This window comes from Aethina tumida, chromosome 7 (genome assembly GCF_024364675.1).
Source record: "Aethina tumida isolate Nest 87 chromosome 7, icAetTumi1.1, whole genome shotgun sequence".
NCBI lineage: Eukaryota > Metazoa > Arthropoda > Insecta > Coleoptera > Nitidulidae > Aethina > Aethina tumida.
The window spans coordinates 15,291,556-15,313,009 of NC_065441.1; the positions used below are offsets into that span (position 1 = coordinate 15,291,556).

General features: G+C 33.2%; 9 protein-coding genes across 10 annotated transcripts; 4 read left to right on the forward strand and 5 right to left on the reverse strand.

Annotated features, from left to right (window-relative positions):
* Positions 1-155: 155 nt before the first annotated feature.
* Positions 156-2,000, forward strand: LOC109602767 (BRCA1-associated RING domain protein 1). Its single transcript, XM_049969644.1, has 6 exons — positions 156-312; positions 367-559; positions 609-836; positions 887-1,083; positions 1,136-1,413; positions 1,463-2,000. The coding sequence occupies exons 1-6, from the start codon at positions 233-235 to the stop codon at positions 1,906-1,908; spliced, it is 1,422 nt and encodes a 473-aa protein (XP_049825601.1). The 5' UTR covers positions 156-232; the 3' UTR covers positions 1,909-2,000.
* Positions 2,001-2,039: 39 nt separating this feature from the next.
* LOC109602768 (uridine diphosphate glucose pyrophosphatase NUDT14-like) lies at positions 2,040-2,943 on the reverse strand. Its single transcript, XM_020019202.2, has one exon. The coding sequence runs from the start codon at positions 2,892-2,894 to the stop codon at positions 2,091-2,093; it is 804 nt and encodes a 267-aa protein (XP_019874761.1). The 5' UTR covers positions 2,895-2,943; the 3' UTR covers positions 2,040-2,090.
* Positions 2,944-3,023: 80 nt separating this feature from the next.
* LOC109602791 (upstream stimulatory factor 1) lies at positions 3,024-4,786 on the reverse strand. Its single transcript, XM_020019229.2, has 4 exons — positions 4,661-4,786; positions 4,366-4,520; positions 3,744-3,994; positions 3,024-3,689 (listed from the first exon to the last, which is right to left on the reverse strand). Exons 1-4 carry the CDS (start codon positions 4,687-4,689, stop codon positions 3,357-3,359), a joined length of 768 nt encoding a protein of 255 aa, XP_019874788.1. The 5' UTR covers positions 4,690-4,786; the 3' UTR covers positions 3,024-3,356.
* Positions 4,787-5,209: 423 nt separating this feature from the next.
* Positions 5,210-6,329, forward strand: LOC109602780 (thioredoxin, mitochondrial). Its single transcript, XM_020019220.2, has 2 exons — positions 5,210-5,355; positions 5,701-6,329. Exon 2 carries the CDS (start codon positions 5,831-5,833, stop codon positions 6,248-6,250), a length of 420 nt encoding a protein of 139 aa, XP_019874779.1. The 5' UTR covers positions 5,210-5,355; positions 5,701-5,830; the 3' UTR covers positions 6,251-6,329.
* Positions 6,330-6,418: 89 nt separating this feature from the next.
* On the reverse strand, positions 6,419-9,197 carry LOC109602777 (uncharacterized). The gene is made up of 11 exons (XM_020019215.2): positions 9,157-9,197; positions 8,850-9,053; positions 8,482-8,802; positions 8,258-8,426; positions 7,782-8,205; positions 7,510-7,726; positions 7,371-7,456; positions 7,134-7,321; positions 6,935-7,085; positions 6,634-6,878; positions 6,419-6,579 (listed from the first exon to the last, which is right to left on the reverse strand). Exons 2-11 carry the CDS (start codon positions 8,985-8,987, stop codon positions 6,500-6,502), a joined length of 2,019 nt encoding a protein of 672 aa, XP_019874774.2. The 5' UTR covers positions 8,988-9,053; positions 9,157-9,197; the 3' UTR covers positions 6,419-6,499.
* An 87-nt stretch (positions 9,198-9,284) lies between these two features.
* Positions 9,285-11,799, forward strand: LOC109602771 (signal recognition particle receptor subunit alpha homolog). Its single transcript, XM_020019209.2, has 7 exons — positions 9,285-9,443; positions 9,497-10,017; positions 10,072-10,225; positions 10,282-10,713; positions 10,767-11,069; positions 11,130-11,339; positions 11,394-11,799. Exons 1-7 carry the CDS (start codon positions 9,327-9,329, stop codon positions 11,517-11,519), a joined length of 1,863 nt encoding a protein of 620 aa, XP_019874768.2. The 5' UTR covers positions 9,285-9,326; the 3' UTR covers positions 11,520-11,799.
* A 51-nt stretch (positions 11,800-11,850) lies between these two features.
* LOC109602779 (breast cancer metastasis-suppressor 1-like protein) lies at positions 11,851-12,971 on the reverse strand. Its single transcript, XM_020019219.2, has 2 exons — positions 12,731-12,971; positions 11,851-12,648 (listed from the first exon to the last, which is right to left on the reverse strand). Exons 1-2 carry the CDS (start codon positions 12,957-12,959, stop codon positions 12,110-12,112), a joined length of 768 nt encoding a protein of 255 aa, XP_019874778.2. The 5' UTR covers positions 12,960-12,971; the 3' UTR covers positions 11,851-12,109.
* Positions 12,972-13,448: 477 nt separating this feature from the next.
* LOC109602787 (hormone-sensitive lipase) lies at positions 13,449-17,609 on the forward strand. Its single transcript, XM_020019226.2, has 8 exons — positions 13,449-13,967; positions 14,027-14,292; positions 14,686-14,967; positions 15,021-15,329; positions 15,417-15,626; positions 15,679-16,214; positions 16,265-16,390; positions 16,443-17,609. Exons 1-8 carry the CDS (start codon positions 13,600-13,602, stop codon positions 16,542-16,544), a joined length of 2,199 nt encoding a protein of 732 aa, XP_019874785.1. The 5' UTR covers positions 13,449-13,599; the 3' UTR covers positions 16,545-17,609.
* Positions 17,606-21,328, reverse strand: LOC109602786 (anoctamin-2). 2 transcript variants are annotated; one of them, XM_020019225.1, is made up of 10 exons: positions 21,305-21,328; positions 20,811-21,009; positions 20,463-20,699; positions 20,267-20,412; positions 20,048-20,207; positions 19,729-20,000; positions 18,945-19,671; positions 18,489-18,741; positions 17,790-18,434; positions 17,606-17,738 (listed from the first exon to the last, which is right to left on the reverse strand). In XM_020019225.1, the coding sequence occupies exons 2-10, from the start codon at positions 20,991-20,993 to the stop codon at positions 17,704-17,706; spliced, it is 2,658 nt and encodes an 885-aa protein (XP_019874784.1). In that variant the 5' UTR covers positions 20,994-21,009; positions 21,305-21,328; the 3' UTR covers positions 17,606-17,703. The 2 variants fall into 2 exon arrangements, with proteins under 2 accessions (XP_019874784.1, XP_049825600.1); XM_049969643.1 differs by lacking the exon at positions 21,305-21,328 and having other exon boundaries at positions 20,811-21,087.
* Between the last annotated feature and the right edge of the window lie 126 nt (positions 21,329-21,454).

Consider the following 21,454-nt stretch of genomic DNA (forward strand, 5'->3'; position numbering starts at 1 on the left):
CAAAATAAAGCGGATTTTGAAAACAAGAGTTCCAGTTTATTCCTTATTCCGTAACATTTTTATAATAATATTTCAGTATTCCCTAATTTCATTATTTATACATTCAGATTTGTGCTCTAACCTTAATCTAATGTTTCCCGCCATTTATCTTTTGAAATACGCCATCTTACTGTTTTCACCAATGTAATATGAAAACATTTAATATTAACAAATTTGTAACAAAATCGCCAAAATGGAAATTCCAATTCCGGAATTTAGCGAATTTGTACAGCAAGTGGACAAAATTTTAACAACGTTAAAATGCAGCCTATGGTAAAAACAACAGTAATAACAATAATTTAAATGAAATTCAATTGTTTGTTTTAGTGGAGACGAAAGACGTTGGTCTATAAGGATCAGAAATTGCAACCACGTTTTTTGTAAGGATTGTTTTAGTAGTTCCACTCCTCTGCTTTGTCCCAGTTGTAATGTAGAATACACTGACGATGAAAAACAGGATGATTATTTAATTGACATGAAGAATTTCGTTAAGAAACTGTCTTTAATACTAGATCCTAAGGTATATATAAGTAAGTTATTGTTGTAAATTATATTGCTTCTAATTTTAGCCAAAATATGAGGCTACCATAACACCTGAAACAAGTAGGATGATAGTTTACGAAGGCTTAGAATACAGAATTAAAATTTTGCCACCAGATTTGAAATATAAAAAGAATAGGAATGGAGAACATCCACTTCATCTTGCATGTAAATCAAAACAGGTTGATAAAGTAAAACAATTAATTGAACAGGGTCACAACATTAACTGTAGGGATCATGCTGAATGGACACCTTTAGTAATCATTTAAAGTAATAATTTAATAAAATAACTAAGTTCAGTTTTTAGCATGAAGCTGTGGTAGCCCAAAGTCTGGAATGTTGTATTGTATTACTTGAAAATGGGGCAATAGTTGAAACAAGTGGTTCAGATTATGTAACTCCTTTATTCAAAGCTGTTGAAAAGTGTAACTTGGAGATTATTAAAATTTTATTGCAATTTGGTGCAAATGTAGATGTTACCGATTATTATGGTCAAAAACCCCTGTAAGTTATTTACTTATTTCAAGTTAACTTGTTTGAATTTTTACTATTTTAGAGATTATACAACTGATAATGAAATACAGCAATATTTGTTGCAATGTTCAACTTCAGTAGTGACTACAAAAACATTATATTTGCCTTCTAAATTGACTCTGTATTTACATTCAATTAATCAAGAATATATTGACATTATAAAATCAAATAAAAACGTATTTGTTATAAATAAGTTTGAACCAACTGGAATCAATTATATTGTTATAAAGAAAAGTCACAAACTTTCCTGCAAAATTTTGGGTGCTATTGTTGCAGGCATACCATTTTTAATTCAAGAAGGTACTTATTTGGTAACTTATATTTTATTTTTATTAATATTTGTTTTTAGATCTAACTCATTTGGATTCAGATACATTGTACAACAGATTAAAGAGCTTTAATTTTATAGATAACAAGGATATAAACAATGCTATATGCAAAAGTACAATGAACACAATGCTTAACTGTCCAAAACTGTTTGATGGTTGTAGTTTTTACATAAACCACAAAAAAGAAGTTAACATTTATTCATTGACAGTTAATGAAAAATTTCTGAAATATTTAATTGAATTAGGTCATGGGAGAATAATGCAAAGGGAACCTACATTAGAAGATGAAAGTTTATGTTATCCATATCACACAGATAAGAAATCTGTTTTTGCAAATTGTAATAAGTATATTGTGTTTAATGGGAATGAACCTCCCAAATTGCAATATAAAGTTAAGCATTTGAGACATGTTTCTTCAAAGTGGTTGATTGACTGTATTCTCAAATTTTCTCTTACTGAAGATTAAATACAGTTTTGTACAAATAACATTATTAATAAAGCTATCATGTGTTTTGCAAAAATTAAACAAAAAATATGTATATTTTATTTAAACATATTCCTAACATCATACTATAAAACAAAGGAATTATCAATAAATCCATAAATAAATAAAAGTTTTATTACAGCACAAATATCCATAACTTAGTTTCAATTTTCACGTTTCCTATTTAGAAACCAGTACATGGCGAACATAAAACTTGGTGGACTCTTAATATTATCCCCTGTTATATATTTTTTCATCTCATCAATAGACATTTCCACGACTTCAATAATTTCATCATCAACGCCACCACCTGAAGAGACTCTCATGTCATCAGTAACTTCGCAGTAGTAGGCTGTTTGTAAAGAGGCTGATGTCCCAACTCCAGACCTGTATGAGCTGATTTTTTCCAAACTTTCCGCCGTCACATGATAGCCACACTCTTCGAAAACTTCCTCGGCTGCGATTTCCTCCAACGGTTTGTCTTTGTCCACGATTCCGGCACAAAGTTCTATAGTGAAGCCAAGTTCTGCTGGATATTTCTCCACATTAATTACGTCTTTACAATCGTCCTGTGGAATGCTTCCGTAATAAACTGCGGGTCTGAATTGTCTCACGAACACCAGTTTATCCCTGCTGATATTGTAAATTATGATTGCTACACTGTCGTGCACTCGTATTAAGTCCCATGTTCTTGACACCCCGTTTTGAGTAAAGTGCATTGTGTATGGTTTCAAATAAATGGATTTCTCCAGAGGTTTTATCACTGCCGACGTTAAATTGTTCATTTTGAATGCTAACTTTTCTGCAGCCACGAAAACTGGATTTTTCGGTTTGGTTATCTTTTTAAATGCGTTTTTGACATGTGTCAAAATTGCAGTGACGTTTTTGTTTACTTTAGTTGATATAGTCTGGAGTCGAATATTTTTTACGTTGAAAACTAATATGGGCTTATTTAGACGCATTCTCATTTAATGTTATGTAATTATTTACAATAATAAGGAATTAGTTAAAAATTGTAGGTGCAATCTGAGTTGTCTAAGTTTGCATAAAATTAATTTGTATATTTATCACTATATTAATGAATAATAAAAAAACTATCTATTTCCAGAGTTTAATGTCATTTACTACATACAAAACACCCTGCATATCACACTTTTATTATCTCTGTATAATAAAAATTAATATCAATATAGCTTGCTCGATATATTTACAAGTTAGTGTATAAATTAATAGACGTATTTATAAATGTTGTAAAACAATTCAAGTAATCATAATGGCAAAATGTGTAACAATAACATAAATAAAACGTGTTAATGGCCAAACGAAACGGTTCGCCTGAACGTAATAATCATTCAAATAAAATTCCTCATAACAATATATGATTAAGATATATATAAAATTTATCTAAACATGTAAACTATGCTATCAAACTATGATACAATGTCGTTATTTGGCAAATCTATCCCGCTCCTCTTTAACATATCCCTGTATTCTTTATTTTCGTTTTCCAATATAAAATTTTTCTGCTTCAATATCTCTACAGTCTCCGTTAATTTGTCACGAGTGTCTCGCAATTCGTTGATGTATTCACATGCTTTCGCCAATATCACACCTTTTGACTGACCATCATAATGACCATTGCCTTTCATTTCAGCAGCAGTCGATTCAGGTATGATTTTTGACAGTTTTGTTATCCAGTTGTTGATTTTATCTCGACGCCGACGCTCCACTTCATTGTGTGTCGCTCTTCTCCGTTCATCCTTCTACAAAACAAAAAATTTGAAACATAAATGATTGAGAACATTAATTAAAATTACTTGTTTTGTATTGCTATGATAAGAACTTGATGTTTCAACCAGTGATGATCTTGGCGCGATTGCCCTTGTTCCCGATTGCGATGTGAATACGTCGTTTGAGTTGCTGATAACGTATAGTTGTCCATTTAAATTACTGGTCAGAACTTGTGGGACAGCAGCGTTCGTAAACGTTGGTCCATTTGAGATAATTTGGGGTACATGATTGTCTACTGACTCTTCACCAACTTGAAGCACCCTGTATGTTATTATGCCTGAAAATTTAATATTCAAAATCGAATTATTTTATTGTATATTTGAGTTATTTTATTACAGTTTGACAATTGTAAATTATTGTACTTGTCAAACAAGTGTCATGTACTGACATTTGACTTTTTGATTAGGTTATGTTGCAGGTCCAAACAAAACATGATAACTAACTTATACACAGAACACTGAACAATTAATTCATTTTAAAAATCCAATCTGTTTGATAACAAATTATGACAGCTACGATTGTCAATATTAAAGATAAACGTTTAGATAAATATAACTTGACTGTCTGTTTGAACTGTTGATTATTGTAAATAGGACTTCACACTTACTAAGTGTCACTTAGTAATTGTGCGAGACTTATTGTATGTACCTTCGGTGCCGCGCACTGAATATTGTACGTCACCGTCGCCCGGAGTCTCCAGGAGAGTTTGGGGAGACAGATGCTCGACCACTTGCTCGTCGTCACTTTCCATAGCCTGTTTTATGTCGCTAATGATTACCTTAGTCTCAACGACATGCTCGCCACTGCAAAAACAAATCCCGCATCACAACATTATTCAATTATGATCAATCACTTATCGCACGCATAATATTTGTGACCTTGTCGAGAGCACGGGCATTATGTAACTACCATGGCAGCTCGACGCGCAACCCCAAGACAGTACCTGTCATCAAGTGGGTCCAGTAGGTCCATGGGGGCACGAGGGATCCGATTGTCCTGGCGGTTTTTTGAATTTTCCTTCAATTTTGGTCACGGGGACAAATCAGGTCATGTGACGCGACACCGCTGTTCTGTGTAGACTATTCTACTTTATCTTTACACAGCGACATCTTTCCCAATTTTCGTTCACCTAGCTAGTAGCCATCTATGAACTGATACGATAATCATACTACTTATTTTTGTAAAGTCCTGTTTTACCATTATTTTAGTTAATACTATTTTGAGTAGATGTCGCGGTTGTTTTAGATTTTGAAATTTAAAAACTAGAACCTTGAATTTAACATATTAATTGAGTATCACATGAATCGTTTTTTTAAATATATTATATGATTAATTAAATCAACTGATAAAAACCACATTCGCAATTTTTTGTTGCTCTAGTATAAAACATTATTTACTTATTAAGCCATATGCTTATTCAAAAGCTGTAAAAACTAAAATGAATTCTTTGAAATTTGGAATAAGAACTGGACAATAAAAATTTATGTAGCATGGGTTGCATAGCTGCAGGGGCAGATTACTCATTGCTCGTTTTGTTTGTACTGTGGTCGACAAAAAATTTTCTCATCGATCAAAATTTTTCGTCCTCATGGTGATTTGAACACAAACAATGCTTAGTTCGTCCAGACAAATCAATCAGTAAGTAAACAATAGTCACAACATAACCTCCACATTGACCCAAATAATTAACCTTCGCGTTTATTTATAAAACTCTAAAATTATGACCACCATAGGAAGCATTGGCATTGGTTTGTTTGTCCTTGTTATCGTTTGGATAGTTGCGTTAATTGTTTTTGTTGTTGGGATCAAACTGCAGAGCAATATTGCTTGGATTGCATTGGCTTCGGCCACTTGTCTCACTGTTTTATTACTGATTATCCCTACTGAAAAACAATTCAAAACTGTTGAAGAACCAGAATTAAAAGTAACAGTATATTTTAAACAAGTTACTAATGTATTGTACAAGTTTTATTTTTATTTCAGGACAAGGACTACCTAATAATTTACAAAAATCTTCTGCTGGGATTCCTTGTGGTGTCCGCCGTATTTGGCGCCCTATCGTTTTTCATTTTACACTGCATTGAACCGATTAGAATAAAGCCCATAAGAGATCATGAATAACTTAACAAAACTTCCATTCAAACATATAAAAGCAATCACCAAAAACTTAAAAAGAAACATGAACCTTTCATCCCATTTAAACAAACTCATTACAATAAAAAACAATGATGATTTCCTACTGAAAGTTATGAACTCTGAGAAACCTGTGATAGTTAATTTCCATGCTGAATGGTGTGAACCGTGTCACATTCTTACCCCTAAGATGCAGGAACTGATTGAACCAATGGAAAATGTGGATTTAGCTGTGGTGAATGTTGAAAATAATCCAGAGTTAGTGCACACTTTTGAAGTGAAAGCAGTACCAGCTGTTATTGCTGTCAGAGATGGTTTGGTGGTGGACAAATTCATTGGGTTAGTAGATGCAAATATGATTGAAAGTTTAATTGATAAACTGGATAAACCCCTTACATGAATAATGTATGGTTAATGGTTGTTGATTTTGTTAAATAGAATGTTACTATACTAAATTAATATATATATATATATATATATTTTTAATGAATTTTGTTTTATTAAAAACTGCACATCTAAATGTTTATAAATTTATTCACTACAAAAATAATGTAATTAAACGAAAAAATATGAAAATATAACTGTTTATTTAACAATTTACCAAATCATGGTATTTTAAAGACTAACAAAAACATACAATACATTTAATTTATAAAAGACTAAACATCTTATGGTTGTTTGGAATGTCTGGAGTATCTTCCACAATTGCCAGCTTCTCTAATTCATCCACTACAAACATAAAATCAAGTTACTGTATGTCAAAAATTAATAATTTGAACTCACAGTTATGATCAAGAATATTTAGTTGTATTTCTTTGTATTCTGAATATACAGAAACATATTTTTCCGTCAACTCGTACGAATTAAACGTCATCAAGTGCAAGACTTTCGTCGTGATCTCATGTTTGAAAAAGGTGTTCCAGTCTTCTGGTAGAAGTTTGCCACATTTAATGTGGTTGTTATAGATATCCAACGCGTGGAAAACAACGTCGATTTCCAGTTTGTATAATTGCACTACACACTCACATCTACAACAAATTATATATAAAATTAAAAATATTAAAACTAAACTTGTTAACTTTACATCATTATATCTTTGTAGTGCAAAGATGTGGATTTTTTGAAAGTGTTATACATAAATGACAACATATTGATGCACACTTTTATCGGGAATTCCTTTTGTTTAAACACTGTGTTAGCAAACAAGACAGCAAACACATGAAAGCAACAAGAATCTAAAAAAAAATGTATAAAAATCAATCCACAGAAATTCAATTTTTTACCTTCATTAAACAATAAAACTCCACGTTTTAAACTTGCTTTTCCCGAATCTTTCACACGTTTAAAAATATAATCTACATAAACGGGATAAACAGATGCATGTTTCAATAAAAACGTAAATTTACAAATAACAATGTATAAAGGACGAGAAAATATTACAAACTTGGAGATTTTACAAATATTATACCACCTAAAACAAAATATTAATACAAACTCATATCCAAAAGTAACATACTCACACATCATCAAAATAATTTCCTTCACAAATAACTATTAATAATTCAACAACACTGTATAAAAACCCAGACATTTCATGGGAAGATCTCTAAAAATTAAAAATATAAAGTAACTGGTTTTGTGAATAATTAAATATTTTACAATTTGACCAATGAGTTGTGTTATACTTTCTATTAATTCCAGGTAGTAGTTTGGTTCTTCATATTTGTTCTTTGTAAACGTAAAGCTGCTATCACACTCTTCTAATTTTTTACCATATATTAAATAATTCCTTAAATACAAACTATGAGGTAACAGGCGTGATATTAATAAAATTGTTTGTCCTGCTTTTATTCCCATTTTGTCTCGTTCAAATATTCTAAAATTATACGTAAATTATTTATAATCTAATAATTACAATAAAGATGACTTACTGATCTGAATTTAATGTATCAGATTTAACAAAATCATGCTTCAAATAACAAGCATCTATTTGTTGTATGTCTTCAGCTCTTAATTTAGACTTTAAAATTAACAAATTTTCTTTCAGATCTGTTAACAACTGAATGGAAACACATAAAATTTTATGTATTTTGCACACATTTTCTTCCAAATCTAATTCATTCACAGCACAATTAACTAAATATGAGATTTCTGGATAAATATAATCTAAATTTAATTCTTTCCCATTAATTTCAGAAGCCACTGATTTGTTCTTTAATAAATCATCATCAGATACATTTTTTAAATAAGAAATTGTATTTCTGTATTGTTTATTTAATATTGTGTCTAGTGAATAATTTTCTTGATAGCAAGTAGTAAAAATATTTGTTGATGCAAATTCACCCAATGGAGAAACTAGAACAAAATGATCAATTAAATATATAGAGTTGAACTTGGTATAACTTACTTGGATCCAAAATAGGCTGCTTTTTATTATTTGTATTTTTGAAGTGTTGATGGCCATGATGCATTTGAGTTTTATTAAATAAACATTTGGAAGAACTTGCCTGGCTTACCTCAAAATTATGTCTTGTTATATTCAAAATTTTCTGTTTCAAATTTGATATTTCCAAATTCTACAACAAATTAAATTATGTTTGAATTCAATGTATTACTAGTTTTTTGACTTACTTTAAACTCTAATTCACTTTGTAAAACACTAAATTCCTTCTGTGTTGTTTGAAGTTTTTCATTGTATTGTTGAATTGTCTTCTGCTGCTCCTGGTACAGTTTGGTTTTGGTATCTTGTAATTGCTTGCGTAAAATTGATATTTCCCCAACCTTTTCTTCAATTTGACCTTTCATCCTTTTTAACTCCTCATTGTCACTGGTTGTTGCTATTTGAATAGAATTGTTCATTTGTGTTGATGAGAAAAGATTTGCTGGAGCTTTGAAGGCATTGTAATTTGGTACTATTGATAGATTTTGGTCTTGAGTGGCAACAATTTTTTCCTTAAAAAATACTGTACAAATATTGTTTTGGAAATAAATAAACTTACTTCAACTTGAGTTGCAATTCGAATACAGTCATCAAAAGCATCATCATCCAGATCATCACCCCATAATTCGTCTAAGTTCTCCTCCAATTTTGGTCTTTTATTATTTGTAATTTCGAAATTTCCAAACCTTTTGGTCATCTTTAACAAATATTTTTAATACATTCTTCAGTTGATGTTTTGAGGTTATGTAGCCACAATTTGTAACTGTAAATAATCCCGCCATTCATATTTTTATAAAAATTAAGTAGAATTTACATGTTTTGATTTAATACAAACAAGTAAATAAACAAATAATATTATAACTTACATGTAAAACCACCCTCAGCTAAAATTATAACAGCATTCTATAATTTACAATTTGTTGATATCGGTAGATGGGGCGAGAATGTTAAAATAGTGTACTGTATCCCACATGACAAGTGACAGTCCAGTGACGTGTACTTCAAAAAGCAAAATAGAGAAGTGTGATCTTTAAATATGTTGGATTTGTTTACTATTTTTAGTAAAGGAGGCATCGTTTTATGGTGCTTCCAGAGCACGTCCCAGTTATTCACGCCGTCTGTGAATGCTTTAATCAGAAATGTTATTTTACAGGTGAGTTTTAAAATAAATCACCATAAAATATGTTAATTCATATGCGCCTTTAGGAACGTACTGGAGTGCATACTTTTGATCACAACGGTCTCTCCTTGCAATATAAGCTGGACAATGAGTTCGACCTCGTGTTTGTTGTCGCTTATCAAAAAATATTACAGTTGTCTTATATAGACAAATTTTTAAATGATATTCATTTGGAGTTCAGAGATAAGTACAAGAATGAATTAACTGATGGCAAACACTGTCAAGAGTATGATTTTGCTGATTGTTATAATGCCACTCTTAAATCAGCGGAAATGTGGTCTAAAAAGCAGGCCACAATTCCCAAACAAATGCGGACTTTCGACGAATCCGCCAAATCGAAGAAAACGGTTGCTTCCATGATAGAGAGAAAAGGAGAAGAGAAGCCTGAGAAACCTGTTAAAAAGAAAGAAGTCAATTTTGCTGATGAGAAGAACATCAGCGCGCCTAGCTCACCAAAACCCCAACAAAATGGTCTGGATGAGGAAACTTTGGCTGCCAATAGAGCCAAATTTGCTCAGAAAATGAGCAAAAAGAAAACTGACAATAAGTAAGTCGCAAATAATTTGTAGTCTAATTTGATGTTAATTTTTATATTTTGTAGAAAGTCTCCCAAAAGTCCCAAGAGTCCATCTGAAAAGGCTGGAAAGAAACCGAGGGTTTGGGAATTGAGTGGGTCAAATAAAGATCTTGAGTCACTGGAGAGGACAACAGATAGACCAGAGGATGCAAAAAGTCACTTCACACCAGATACTGAGGTAATTCTTTGAGCAATTTTTGATTAAATCTTCATCTTATAAAATATTCCACTTAGATTGTTGGCCAAATGAAGGGAATAATAAAAGATATAGAAGTTGAATCCTCTGATGAGGAGTATGAAGAAGAAGAACATGAGGCTGAATCTAAATCAAAACAGAGTAAAGGAGGAATGTTCTCAATTTTCAAAACGTTGGTCGGCTCGAAAAGTCTCACAGCTTCGGACATGGCACCCGCTTTAGACAAAATGAAGGACATGCTGATTGCGAAAAATGTTGCCGCCGATATTGCGTTGAAACTATGCGATTCCGTTGCCGCAAAGCTGGAAGGAAAAGTATTGGGTACTTTTGAGAGTGTCGCGTCGACCGTTAAAAATACTTTGAACGAATCTTTGGTGCAGATTTTAAGTCCAAAACGTCGCGTAGATATTTTGAGAGACTGTCTAGAAGCTCAGAAACAAAACAGGCCATATGTTATGGCTTTTTGTGGTGTAAGTTTCATAATTTGCTTATAAATGTTTGATTATCAAGTCTGTTTTTGCAGGTGAATGGTGTTGGCAAGTCGACCAACTTGGCCAAGATATGTTTTTGGCTTATTGAAAATAATTTGAGGGTGCTTATTGCAGCCTGTGATACTTTCAGAGCTGGAGCTGTGGAACAATTGAGAACCCACATGAGGCATTTGAATGCATTACATCCACCAGAGAGGCACTCTGGAAGACAAATGGTACAACTTTATGAAAAGGGCTATGGTAAGGATGCTGCTGGTATTGCCATGGAGGCTATTAAGTTTGCTAGGGATTCGAAAATCGATGTCGTTTTGGTTGATACTGCAGGAAGGATGCAGGTGCAAATCCAAAATAAACAATTTCTTCTGTTTATTTATTTGTATTTGGTGTGTTAATAGGATAATGAACCACTGATGAGAGCACTGACAAAGTTGATTAAAGTAAATGAGCCTGATCTAGTACTATTTGTTGGTGAAGCACTTGTGGGCAATGAAGCTGTGGACCAGTTGGTTAAATTTAATCAAGCATTGGCTGATTATTCATCTAGTACTAATCCTCACATGATTGATGGAATAGTGCTGACTAAATTTGATACTATAGATGATAAGGTATACAATTTTATTTGCTAATTCTTATTTAATTATTAATGTGGATGATTTTAGGTGGGAGCGGCTATTTCAATGACTTACATTACAGGTCAGCCAATAGTGTTTGTTGGCACAGGACAAACTTATACGGATTTGAAGGCATTGAATGCTAAGGCAGTTGTACACGCTTTGATGAAGTAATTTTATATATTTTTGTATTCTTTACACGCGTAACGGTATTTTTCGGTATTGTAAATATTTATGTGGTTTATAATGTATCATAATTAATTTTTTTTATATGTATTGTTTTGTAAAAATTGGTTAAATTTATTACTAGAGGATTAGTTCCTTTTAAACCGAAATATCTATTGTCTATTTACAGTTTGTTGCATTATTTGTAAATATAAATTGCGGTTTGTCATCTTTTTATAATACTTTATTTTGTAAGTTGGTCTTTCTTTAATATATTTTGTTAAATTGACACTAGTATTAATTGATACCCAAATTTATAATACCTAAATAAAACAAATAATTAACAAAAATTATATTCTTTTTAATATGTTTTCAACATATTTTTACACAGGCATTCTAAAAACACACCTTGTACTTGTACAACATAACAGCCATTATTTAGCCATATTAAAACAAAAACTTTTTAATCTTACAAAATTATGTACAAAAAAGTCTTACACACAAATGCACTGTAACTTGTACATAAAATAAAATCTCACATCCAAAACAATTCTGATCAGCACTTTAAAACACTACAATCCCTTCCAAATTAGTTCTGATCAAGAATTCCTCTTCAAAGCTTTTCTTATGATAGTCCAGTCCTCCAAAATATCTTGTGGTTTCAGCATATAAATAATATAAGGCCCTGAAACAGTGACTGCTTTCCTCTTGTTTGGTCTTTGCCTTGACCTCATGCCCCATTCACCACCTTCACCCCAAGTGATCTCACTGTTTTGTCTATCTTCCTCCAGTTTTCTTATAGTCTCCAACAGTTCCATATGATAAAAGTCTTTAGCTAGAGCTTTTTCACTTTCAAAATTTTGTAAAGCAGCTTGTTCTTCAGCTTCATATTGGTTTTTAATATTTTCTAGTTTAAGATTTCGCAATATTCCCGCGACCTCCGTTCGAATTCGCATATTGTCTTGTAATTCTGTTAAAGGAACAATGTAATCCAATGATCTACCAGCTTTCACTTCCGAGAGTTGATGTTCCACCTGAGTCATACGTTCCTTGTATAATTGTTCTCTAAGGTGGCCAAATTGATCTTCTAAATCATGCACATGTTGGAGTAGTTCATTTCTTCTACTCTCACACTCCCCTGCAAAACAACAATCGGTACCATAAAATAAATTCATAAGAAGTAAATTAAGGTAGTTATGGTGCATTCAGCTGAGGTTTACCTTCGTCCATCTCTGAACTGTCGTCGGAATCGGCCTCATCTTCACTGGAGTCTCTGCCCCCATCATTTTCGTGGCTTGTATTCGAGTGTTCGGATTCCGCCCCAGAAACGTCACCGTCGTTTACGTCGCCTGTCGTAGAAGTCACCTTTATTGGAGGCATCCTTAAATAATAGTTTAAAATCTCTAAGAAAATGGAAAAAATGCAATTTACGGAGTTCCGTTGACACATAAACAACTATTTCGAGGTTATGTGTTTGCTATGTTGTCAAATGTCTTTCATTTTTGTATTGTTCTAGCGAATGCTTATATATTACTTAACTAATTGCAAAATAATAATATAAATCATTGTTGTTGGTTGTTTTTAACTAAATAGGGTAATATTAAAGGTATATGGTATTACTATCCTCTTTTAAAATTTAAATGTGGCAATACCGCTGAGCATATGACAAACAATAGAACACCCAAATAGCGCCAAATGTTAATTTTAGTTTATCATTTATATTTAATCTAAAAATATGTAAATATTAATTTTATAAATAATATTTTCAAAAATTAATGACGTTTACTTTATTTGAAATTAATAACTTAAGGATATTTAGAAACATATGCAACTCATTTTACACCATTTATATAGTACGTCCAGATTGTAGCGCCCACAATCTAGTAAATTAAATATTTACTAATTGGTACGATCAGCTGTCAAAATAAATACCCGAAATGACGTAAATTAACTGTTTTTTTTCTACAATGCTGGTCTCTAAACAATAATAAATCGCAATAAATCATCTTTTGACGGAGTTTCCCAATTGACGGCCGTGTTTAGATGCAAGGTCGTAACACAAACTCCGCATAGTCACGCGAAATCGAAAATGACAGAGGCCTCAAACGCGACTCCGGGCGAAAACGACCTAATCGATGGCAACAAACTGAGCGTTGATGTCTTGAAGGATCTGGCTCATAATAACTCCGAGTTTTTCGTCACGGACAGCAGCGAAAATGGACAGAGGTTGTACATTTCTTTCCTTGCGATCATGGATGGCATCGAGTTATTGTGGCCTAAAGTTAAGCGGATCGAATCCAGATGTGCGGAGTTCGATTTCGACGAGGAGACTCCGGGAAATGGGTACCGCAGCTTTTTGGGGATTGTCAACCTAGCTATTGAAGCTGCCATTCAGTTAAACAAGAAAGTTATCTTGAAAAGGAACAAAGTGTTGTTCAGGAAGAGTGTTGTTGCTAAGTACATAATTCACTTGGCAATGCTGACATTGGTTCTCATGAATTGATCATTGATTTTAGGGATGTGGAGTGCTTTTCACATTTGATTTCTAGCCTGGACACATGCCTAAAACATCTGGAAACATTATTATCTTGGAGCAGTGATGGCAGTTTATTTCCAGATGAATCCCATTCTCCAGTTGAATTATTGTCACATTGTGAAGACATTAACCAATACTGTTTTTATGGCAGATGTATGGGATTTCAATTTTGTGAATCTCTGAAAAATGTTTTGCAATTCATTGCACTTTCCATGGCCATATTTTCAGAGGCATATTATGGCCAAGGTGAGTTTAAAATTTCTTTATACTAAAAAAGCAACAACTAATTGCCTAAATAAATAAAAGAATGTTAATTACAGTTCTTGACTATTTCCATTTATGGTGATTATCATGTCAGTCATTAAATATTGATAAAATTATTTCATAATTAAAGAAATAAAATAATGCTGATTACACAGTTTTATGTTAATTAGTTGAAATTATATTTCACGGCTAATGCGCAATTTATTTCCTAGTATATTGGCACATACATCATATATTTTATTTTAAAAATTAAAATCAAATTGAATTTTTATCACAACTGCAAAATAAATTATAATTTACTTGAGACTGCAATTACAGATATTAATATTTACAGATTAAACAAAAATTGAACTAATCATTAATTGTTTTATTCAGGTTCTCTGTTGAGTAAAGCAACAAACCATGTGATGACAGCAACAAAATACATAACGGATCCCGAACAACGTGCCCGCCGCATCGTCAACATTTCTCAAAACGCGGACGTGGATTTTTGCAAGGCGTTTTGGTTCCTATCTGAAAGCGAATTGATGAATCACGTCCCCAATGTCGTTTCTCCTGGTGTTGCCGTTTCCCAGCTCATTCATCTACCTTCTGAACCTTTGAGTATCTGCGTCGATGGCGAAGAAATCGACATTCCCGTTCCCACCTCTCATATAGGTAAATAAGACTTGTAATAATAGTCAGCTATTGTAAATGAATATGTTTTACAGGTAAAAAATCGGTTCAAGTGCGCTTAATCAGCTATAAAGTTCGCAAGGGAATGATTGGAACTGGTAAAAACGGGGCTGTGGAACCGCCTGCCAGAGGTTTGCTGTTTCATTGTCATGGTGGCGGTTTTGTGGCCCAATCTTCCAAGTCGCACGAGGGTTACTTACGTGACTGGGCCAAACAACTTAAAGTTCCCATCTTAAGCGTGGACTATAGTTTGGCGCCAGAAGCTCCATTTCCCAGGGCTTTGGAGGAGGTCGTCTACGCTTACGGTTGGGCGTTGAAAAACTGTGAACTTTTAGGCAGCACAGGTATAGCAATTTGTACATCCTTTTATAATATACTCTTTCAAGAATTCCACTTACATTTATTACTTTACAATTACATTAATGTCTTAGGAGAAAGGATTGTGGCGGCTGGCGATTCGGCCGGTGCGAATTTGGTGATGTCAATGACTTTAAAATGCATCAACATGGGTCTACCCCTCCCTCACGGCCTTTTTGTGGCTTACGCTCCTACCGTTATCAATTTTATACCGTCACCCGCCAGATTGCTGTGCATGATGGACCCTTTGCTGCCATTCGGATTTATGATGAGATGCCTTAAAGGTATTTTAAAAAATTCAACCAATTATACCCAATGACAATTCAATTCTTATAGCTTATGCGTGTCCGGATTTGACGGACAAGGTTAAGTCGGATAATTCCGACACGGAGAGCTTCGAAGAGATCACCGAATCGGATTTAATGGAATTGCAAGCGCACAAATCGCCTACTTCCGAAACATCAGATACAATGACCTACGGATCGCTGAACGCCGACGACGACGTCAAAGAAATTGATATAGAACAAAGCGAGAAAATGGTGTCGGATTTTTTAGAAAAATACGTCCTGGATTCCGACACAGAAACGGACGGTACGAAAGTGCCGACGTTAAAATGCGAAAGCGCAGCATCAACTACTTCCATCGACACGTCGATTCAAACCAGAGTTACGACCTTCGTTTCCAATTTGAAGGGACGGTTCGTGCAGCTATTGGGTACCAGGACGCCCTCGGGCGCCGAAAGGTACCTGGATGTGGACAGACAGTGCAGTCTGTTGGATGAGTTCAGATTCGTCGTGCCTAGAGACCCGTACTTGAGCCCTTATTGCGCTGATCCGGAGGATTTGAAGAAGTTTCCGCCAACTAGAATATTGGTAAGTAATCCTGGATCCGTTTAAAGCGTAGTTTATATCGTCTTTTTTAGACGGTGCATTTGGACCCGTGTCTTGATGATTGCGTAATGTTTGGTAAGAAATTAAAGGCTCTTGGAACTGATGTCAAACTGGATTTGCTCAGTGGTTTGCCACATGGTTTTTTGAATTTCTCCTTGGTAATTAATAACATATTATAAACCATCTCTCTTTAAATATATAATTTTGTAGATATCAAAAGAAGCTTATGAGGGCTCAAAAACTTGCGTGGATAGGATTAAATCCTTGTTGGATTTGGATAATTTACCCCCTCTTACGGAAAACGGGCAATAGAATCGACCTAATTTTAAATTACGTCTATGAAGTTCTAGTGAAATTAAAAGAAGTAGGTAGACTCAATCAAATATTTTTATATATTGAATTATTATTTATGTTTTGTGTGCAGACGTACGATTTGGTGATAGTTTTATTGTTTATTATTTATAAATTACATTATTTATTAATTCATACATGAAATGTATGTTTATCTATTTCTACTAATTTATTGTACATTTGGAATTGTATTTTTTGTATTAACAGTAATTCGGTGCCGTTGTGGTATTCATAACCACAACAAGAGGAAGTACAGGAGTATTTAATAAATTAACTGTGTAACCTATCACATAAACACACAGTCTATTTTGGACTAAATTAAGAAAATGCTTATGGCTTTTGTCAGGTGACTTGCAGTAGCCGAATTGGTATCGAAATTTATATTAAATGTATTTTTGATAAATGTTGATTATTGAGGTTAAACGCGCATCGTCCAGAAACTCGAAATTGAACTTACTACTACTTATACTCATTTCCGGTGATATTGAAGCCAAAACGTTTCCAGTTTTTTTTGTTGATTCTGTGATTAATTTTCGATTGCAACAACGCTATACTTATGATCTGAACGCCTAATGAAACTGGTAACATCAATAAATAGTCAATAATTAAGTATTAGTAGTCCGATAATGTTTTTTCTTTTAATAATCAAGTACAATAACTCATCTTGCTCGCGGTGTAGGGTTTGAACCTGTTTGGCCTAACAAATTTTTGTACTTACACTATGAATAGATTGAGATGTCCAGTATTATGAAATTTCTTAATAATGTGATGAAATTGAAGTATTTTACTTGATTAATTTTAGAAAATATGTCAGTATTCGTTTAGTTTTTATAGGCGATTTTTATCGTTTTTAATATTAATATATTAAGAGAATATTGACATATTTTGAGAATCTCTATTTTATCTTTCTTGATAAACTTAAGTGTAATTAATAATTCTCGTGTACAGATATAGAAAATTGTTAATATTTATATACATATTGTATTTACAGGAATTAGCAAAAATAAAAATTAAATATAAAGTAAATTTGTGGAGTTTTATTTATTTTAAATCTAATAATAATGATATTAAATTAATGTATACAGTACCCGTAATAAATATACTCCAAATTTAGCAGCACTCATTGAATTACATCATTAGAAGCTTCCGGATTGTCTAAAAAAAAGAATACAATACTGATACCCAAACTTAAAAAAAATGTCTTACGTATTTGATTTATTTTGTGTTTGTCACGTTCAGCCTCATGTTTGATAATGGTTTCGTTGGTTCTGTACGCTTCTCGTTTAATCTTGTCATTTAACTTTCTGCTAACATCAGGTATAGTCCATTCAACTGTTTTCATAACAAAGCTTACTAAATTTTGGTATACAACGATGAAAGCTAAACGAGCCGCTAAAATGTGCCAATAAATTAAGGGCGTTTTATACTTTAATTCATGGTCTGGAGGATTTCTATACTCAGCATATCTGCATATCGTAACGTTTCCAAAGTTTGTGTTTTGAGGTTCGTTTCCTATTACGAAATCAGAGGTGTTAAAATACGCTAAACTATGTTCCAAATAACCCTTATCCGTATGATCAGCGCTGATTTCGAATATATATACCAGTCTTGGTATAAAATGCGACGAAAAAGCAATAATAAATGCATTCGAAATCACAGAAACATGTCCAATGAACGCCATAATCGGATACCAAACGCCGATATTGGATACACGTTGTGGAACAGGGCGTCGGAAATATTTTATAAACTTTGTCGCATCTAGGCGCATTTCCAAGACGTTGTTGATAAGAGCAAAGAGTGGGGCCAGGGGAAAAGCCGTCACAAATATGGTAACAAAACCGTATTGAAGAACTGCAAAAGAAAACGATTTTTTAATGTTTAAAAGGTTATCGAGGTTTTTCGTACCCATTTCTAGATATTCACTGAAGAGACTTTGAGATTCGAGGCTGGACAATTTATAGTCTTCTGTCCACTGGTTGTGAATTATAACAGTGTCCTCACTAATGTCGTCTTCTATGCCAGTTTTCATCTTTATAATTGTGTACATTTTCATCAACAGCGGAAGACTCATTTCCATGATAGTGTATAACGCCTGTTTACCAATCATTATAATTGTCAATTGAACAGTTAATTCCATCAAGCATCCACCAAGGTTACACTATAAGAATTAACAAAAGTTTTAATTTAACCAATCTTCAATTAAGTGAAACACTTCCTCTTGAAGAAAATGTATATTGGTTCGGGTTTGTAGGTCGCACAAGATCAGATCTGTGAAGATGTTAGGAATAATTCCAATCAACTACGTGCTACAAACTCGAATAAATATAAATTTTCATCAGGAAAGTCTTATCCTTCACATACTTCCTCTTGCCTGAATCCAAAAATCTTATTGTACTTGCCGGGGTAGCCTACAAACTTTCCTTTGAAGAATGCAATATAAAAAATGGAGGAGTAGTAATTGACGAATTGAAACATGTAAATCTTGAGAGCCAAACTATCGTCGTACTCGGTTTGAGTCCTCTGCAATTCAATGTCAGTCAGCCACTTGGCTAATCTATCATAAATCACATTCATGACCAAAATGCACACTAAATTTATCAAACCGGTTGTTACAGGAACAACATATACCAAATAAGTCTGTACATCATAATAAGACTGTTTATTCGTTACAACAGCAGACGCAAATATTGACATCCTGTACAACATCACAGCAAATACAACAGAAACAGCTAAAAATACCCAAAGAAGAGCAACCCCAAAACTCAGTATAATCGACGGAAGTTTCATTCTCCAAAAAGGCACGACCGGCTCCTGTAACTGCGTTACCACGTTCAGTTTCTTCTTTTTTGCGTGGGAGAGTTTAATTAAATATTCGGGACGCGGCGGCTCCGCCTGGAGATCGAAACCAGTGAGACCCCATTTGTGGGTGATTTCGGCGCTGTAACGTTTCCACAATTCTAGGTACAAAGTTGCCCAAAACGACATGAAAACCGCAAAGAAGATCGTAGAGGGATTATCTATGAAGTGTTGTATCTTCGCGTATGTACAACCATCACTCAGTTTCCAGTAGTCGCAGTGTTTGTCGCATCTGAAAAATTTAAATTATGTAACCATAGTATAAATTAATAATTTAAGGTTTCAATACCTGGGGCACATGATGATATCGGAGTTGCAAATGTCTTGAGAAATGTCATCAGTTTCGAGAGTAGCTAGAGCATATATTACGCACAAGATGCCAACAAATGATGCCGGTAACAACATATATGTGTAAAAACCTAACCAGGCAAAATAAAGTGCAAATTGTACGCCGAAATAATCTTTTATTTCGTCAATGGGCTGAAATTTAAAACACTTTTTTACCGAAGCCCATTCCTTAAATAGGAGGTTCCGTTTGGAACCTTGTTTGTGTAATAAACCCTAGAAAAAAACTTTTAACCATGACTTAATTTTGAAGATATACTTACATCATGTAAAGGGTAAGCAGCTTTGTAAACACCTTCTGTAATCAACCTCTTAATTCCTTTATCCTGATCCTCGTTTCCAAAACGTTCCCGTTCCAAAATATAGGACGCCACAATTGTCCGCGTGGATGAATTAAAGAAATCCGGGGAATCAATGTCAAATCTTAAGCATGATCATTTTAATAAGTATGAATAAGATATGCATAAATGTGATGAACATACAAGTAGTTTTTATCTCGCCTGAATTCGGCCGTCAGTTGATATGGTTTCTGTGGAAATTTTTGAGGGTCTAATGATACACCTAAATAGTGCATTATTTTCGAAAAAGTCGATGCAATAATATTTTGTGATAGATTTTCTACTTCATCCTGAAAAATAAATATCCAATGAACAATGTCATGAGAAATTTAGCACCTACATCGATAATAGGCAATCGAAGTTTGAGAATTTCGGCGTACTGACAAAGCAGTTCCTTGGGTACGTGAATTTTTACGAAATGTATCCATTGGTTTTTCTCTTTTTCTAATAAAAGACCTACGGATTGCAAATTTTCTTCAAAAGTCTTTCGTTTTTTCACATCTTCGCTAGTGCCTTGATCCTCGTAAGCCAGTACGAAGTCCACATCCACATTTTTTGATGTAAAACTCCTCCACCTCTATAGCACAACAACACAATTCAACACTTTTATCCAATAACAATTGTAATTAAAAATTAATACAAAATTTTCGAAATGTGGAAATCAAATTTAGAAATGAAAACACTAAACCTTTTTAAAATGATTTAATTCCGAGGAGTTGATTCTGTTTAGAGGAAGAAGTTCCTTCACGTCCAGGTCGATTGCTGAGTGGTAGAGAGTATTCAACGACCCGATCAAGTTGTTGTGACTGTCTTTTGGCGTCATTTCTTCCGTCTCCATCGAAATAGTGTCATAAAACTCGTCGTCATCCATCGCATTCAAACACCATCTAAATAATTCATAACGTCATTATAAATTAATGGAATTATTGACTGAAAAGTGACAAGGATGGTTTGAGGAAAAAGCGATTATTCTATATTATGAAACAGTATACTGAAACTGAAGATCAGCGTAAAATTAAATAATATCTTTAATAAGAATGAAATTGTTTTCAAGAATGTAATTTATTTGTAATATCTGCTAGGAAATTTATAGTAAACAGTTTATGTATAATTGCATAACACAATTAATATTAATTATACTTAAACAAGTGGTTTCATATAAAAAATAATTTATATAATTACCAATTTAGTATAAATATACACAAGTCACAAATAACAAATCTTTGCATCACAACATACTTTTAAACTTTCAAAGGTAATGATAAAGCCCTTAAATAAATATTCAAATGTTATCAGTAAAGGTATCTTTACTTCGATAAATTGAATAAACAG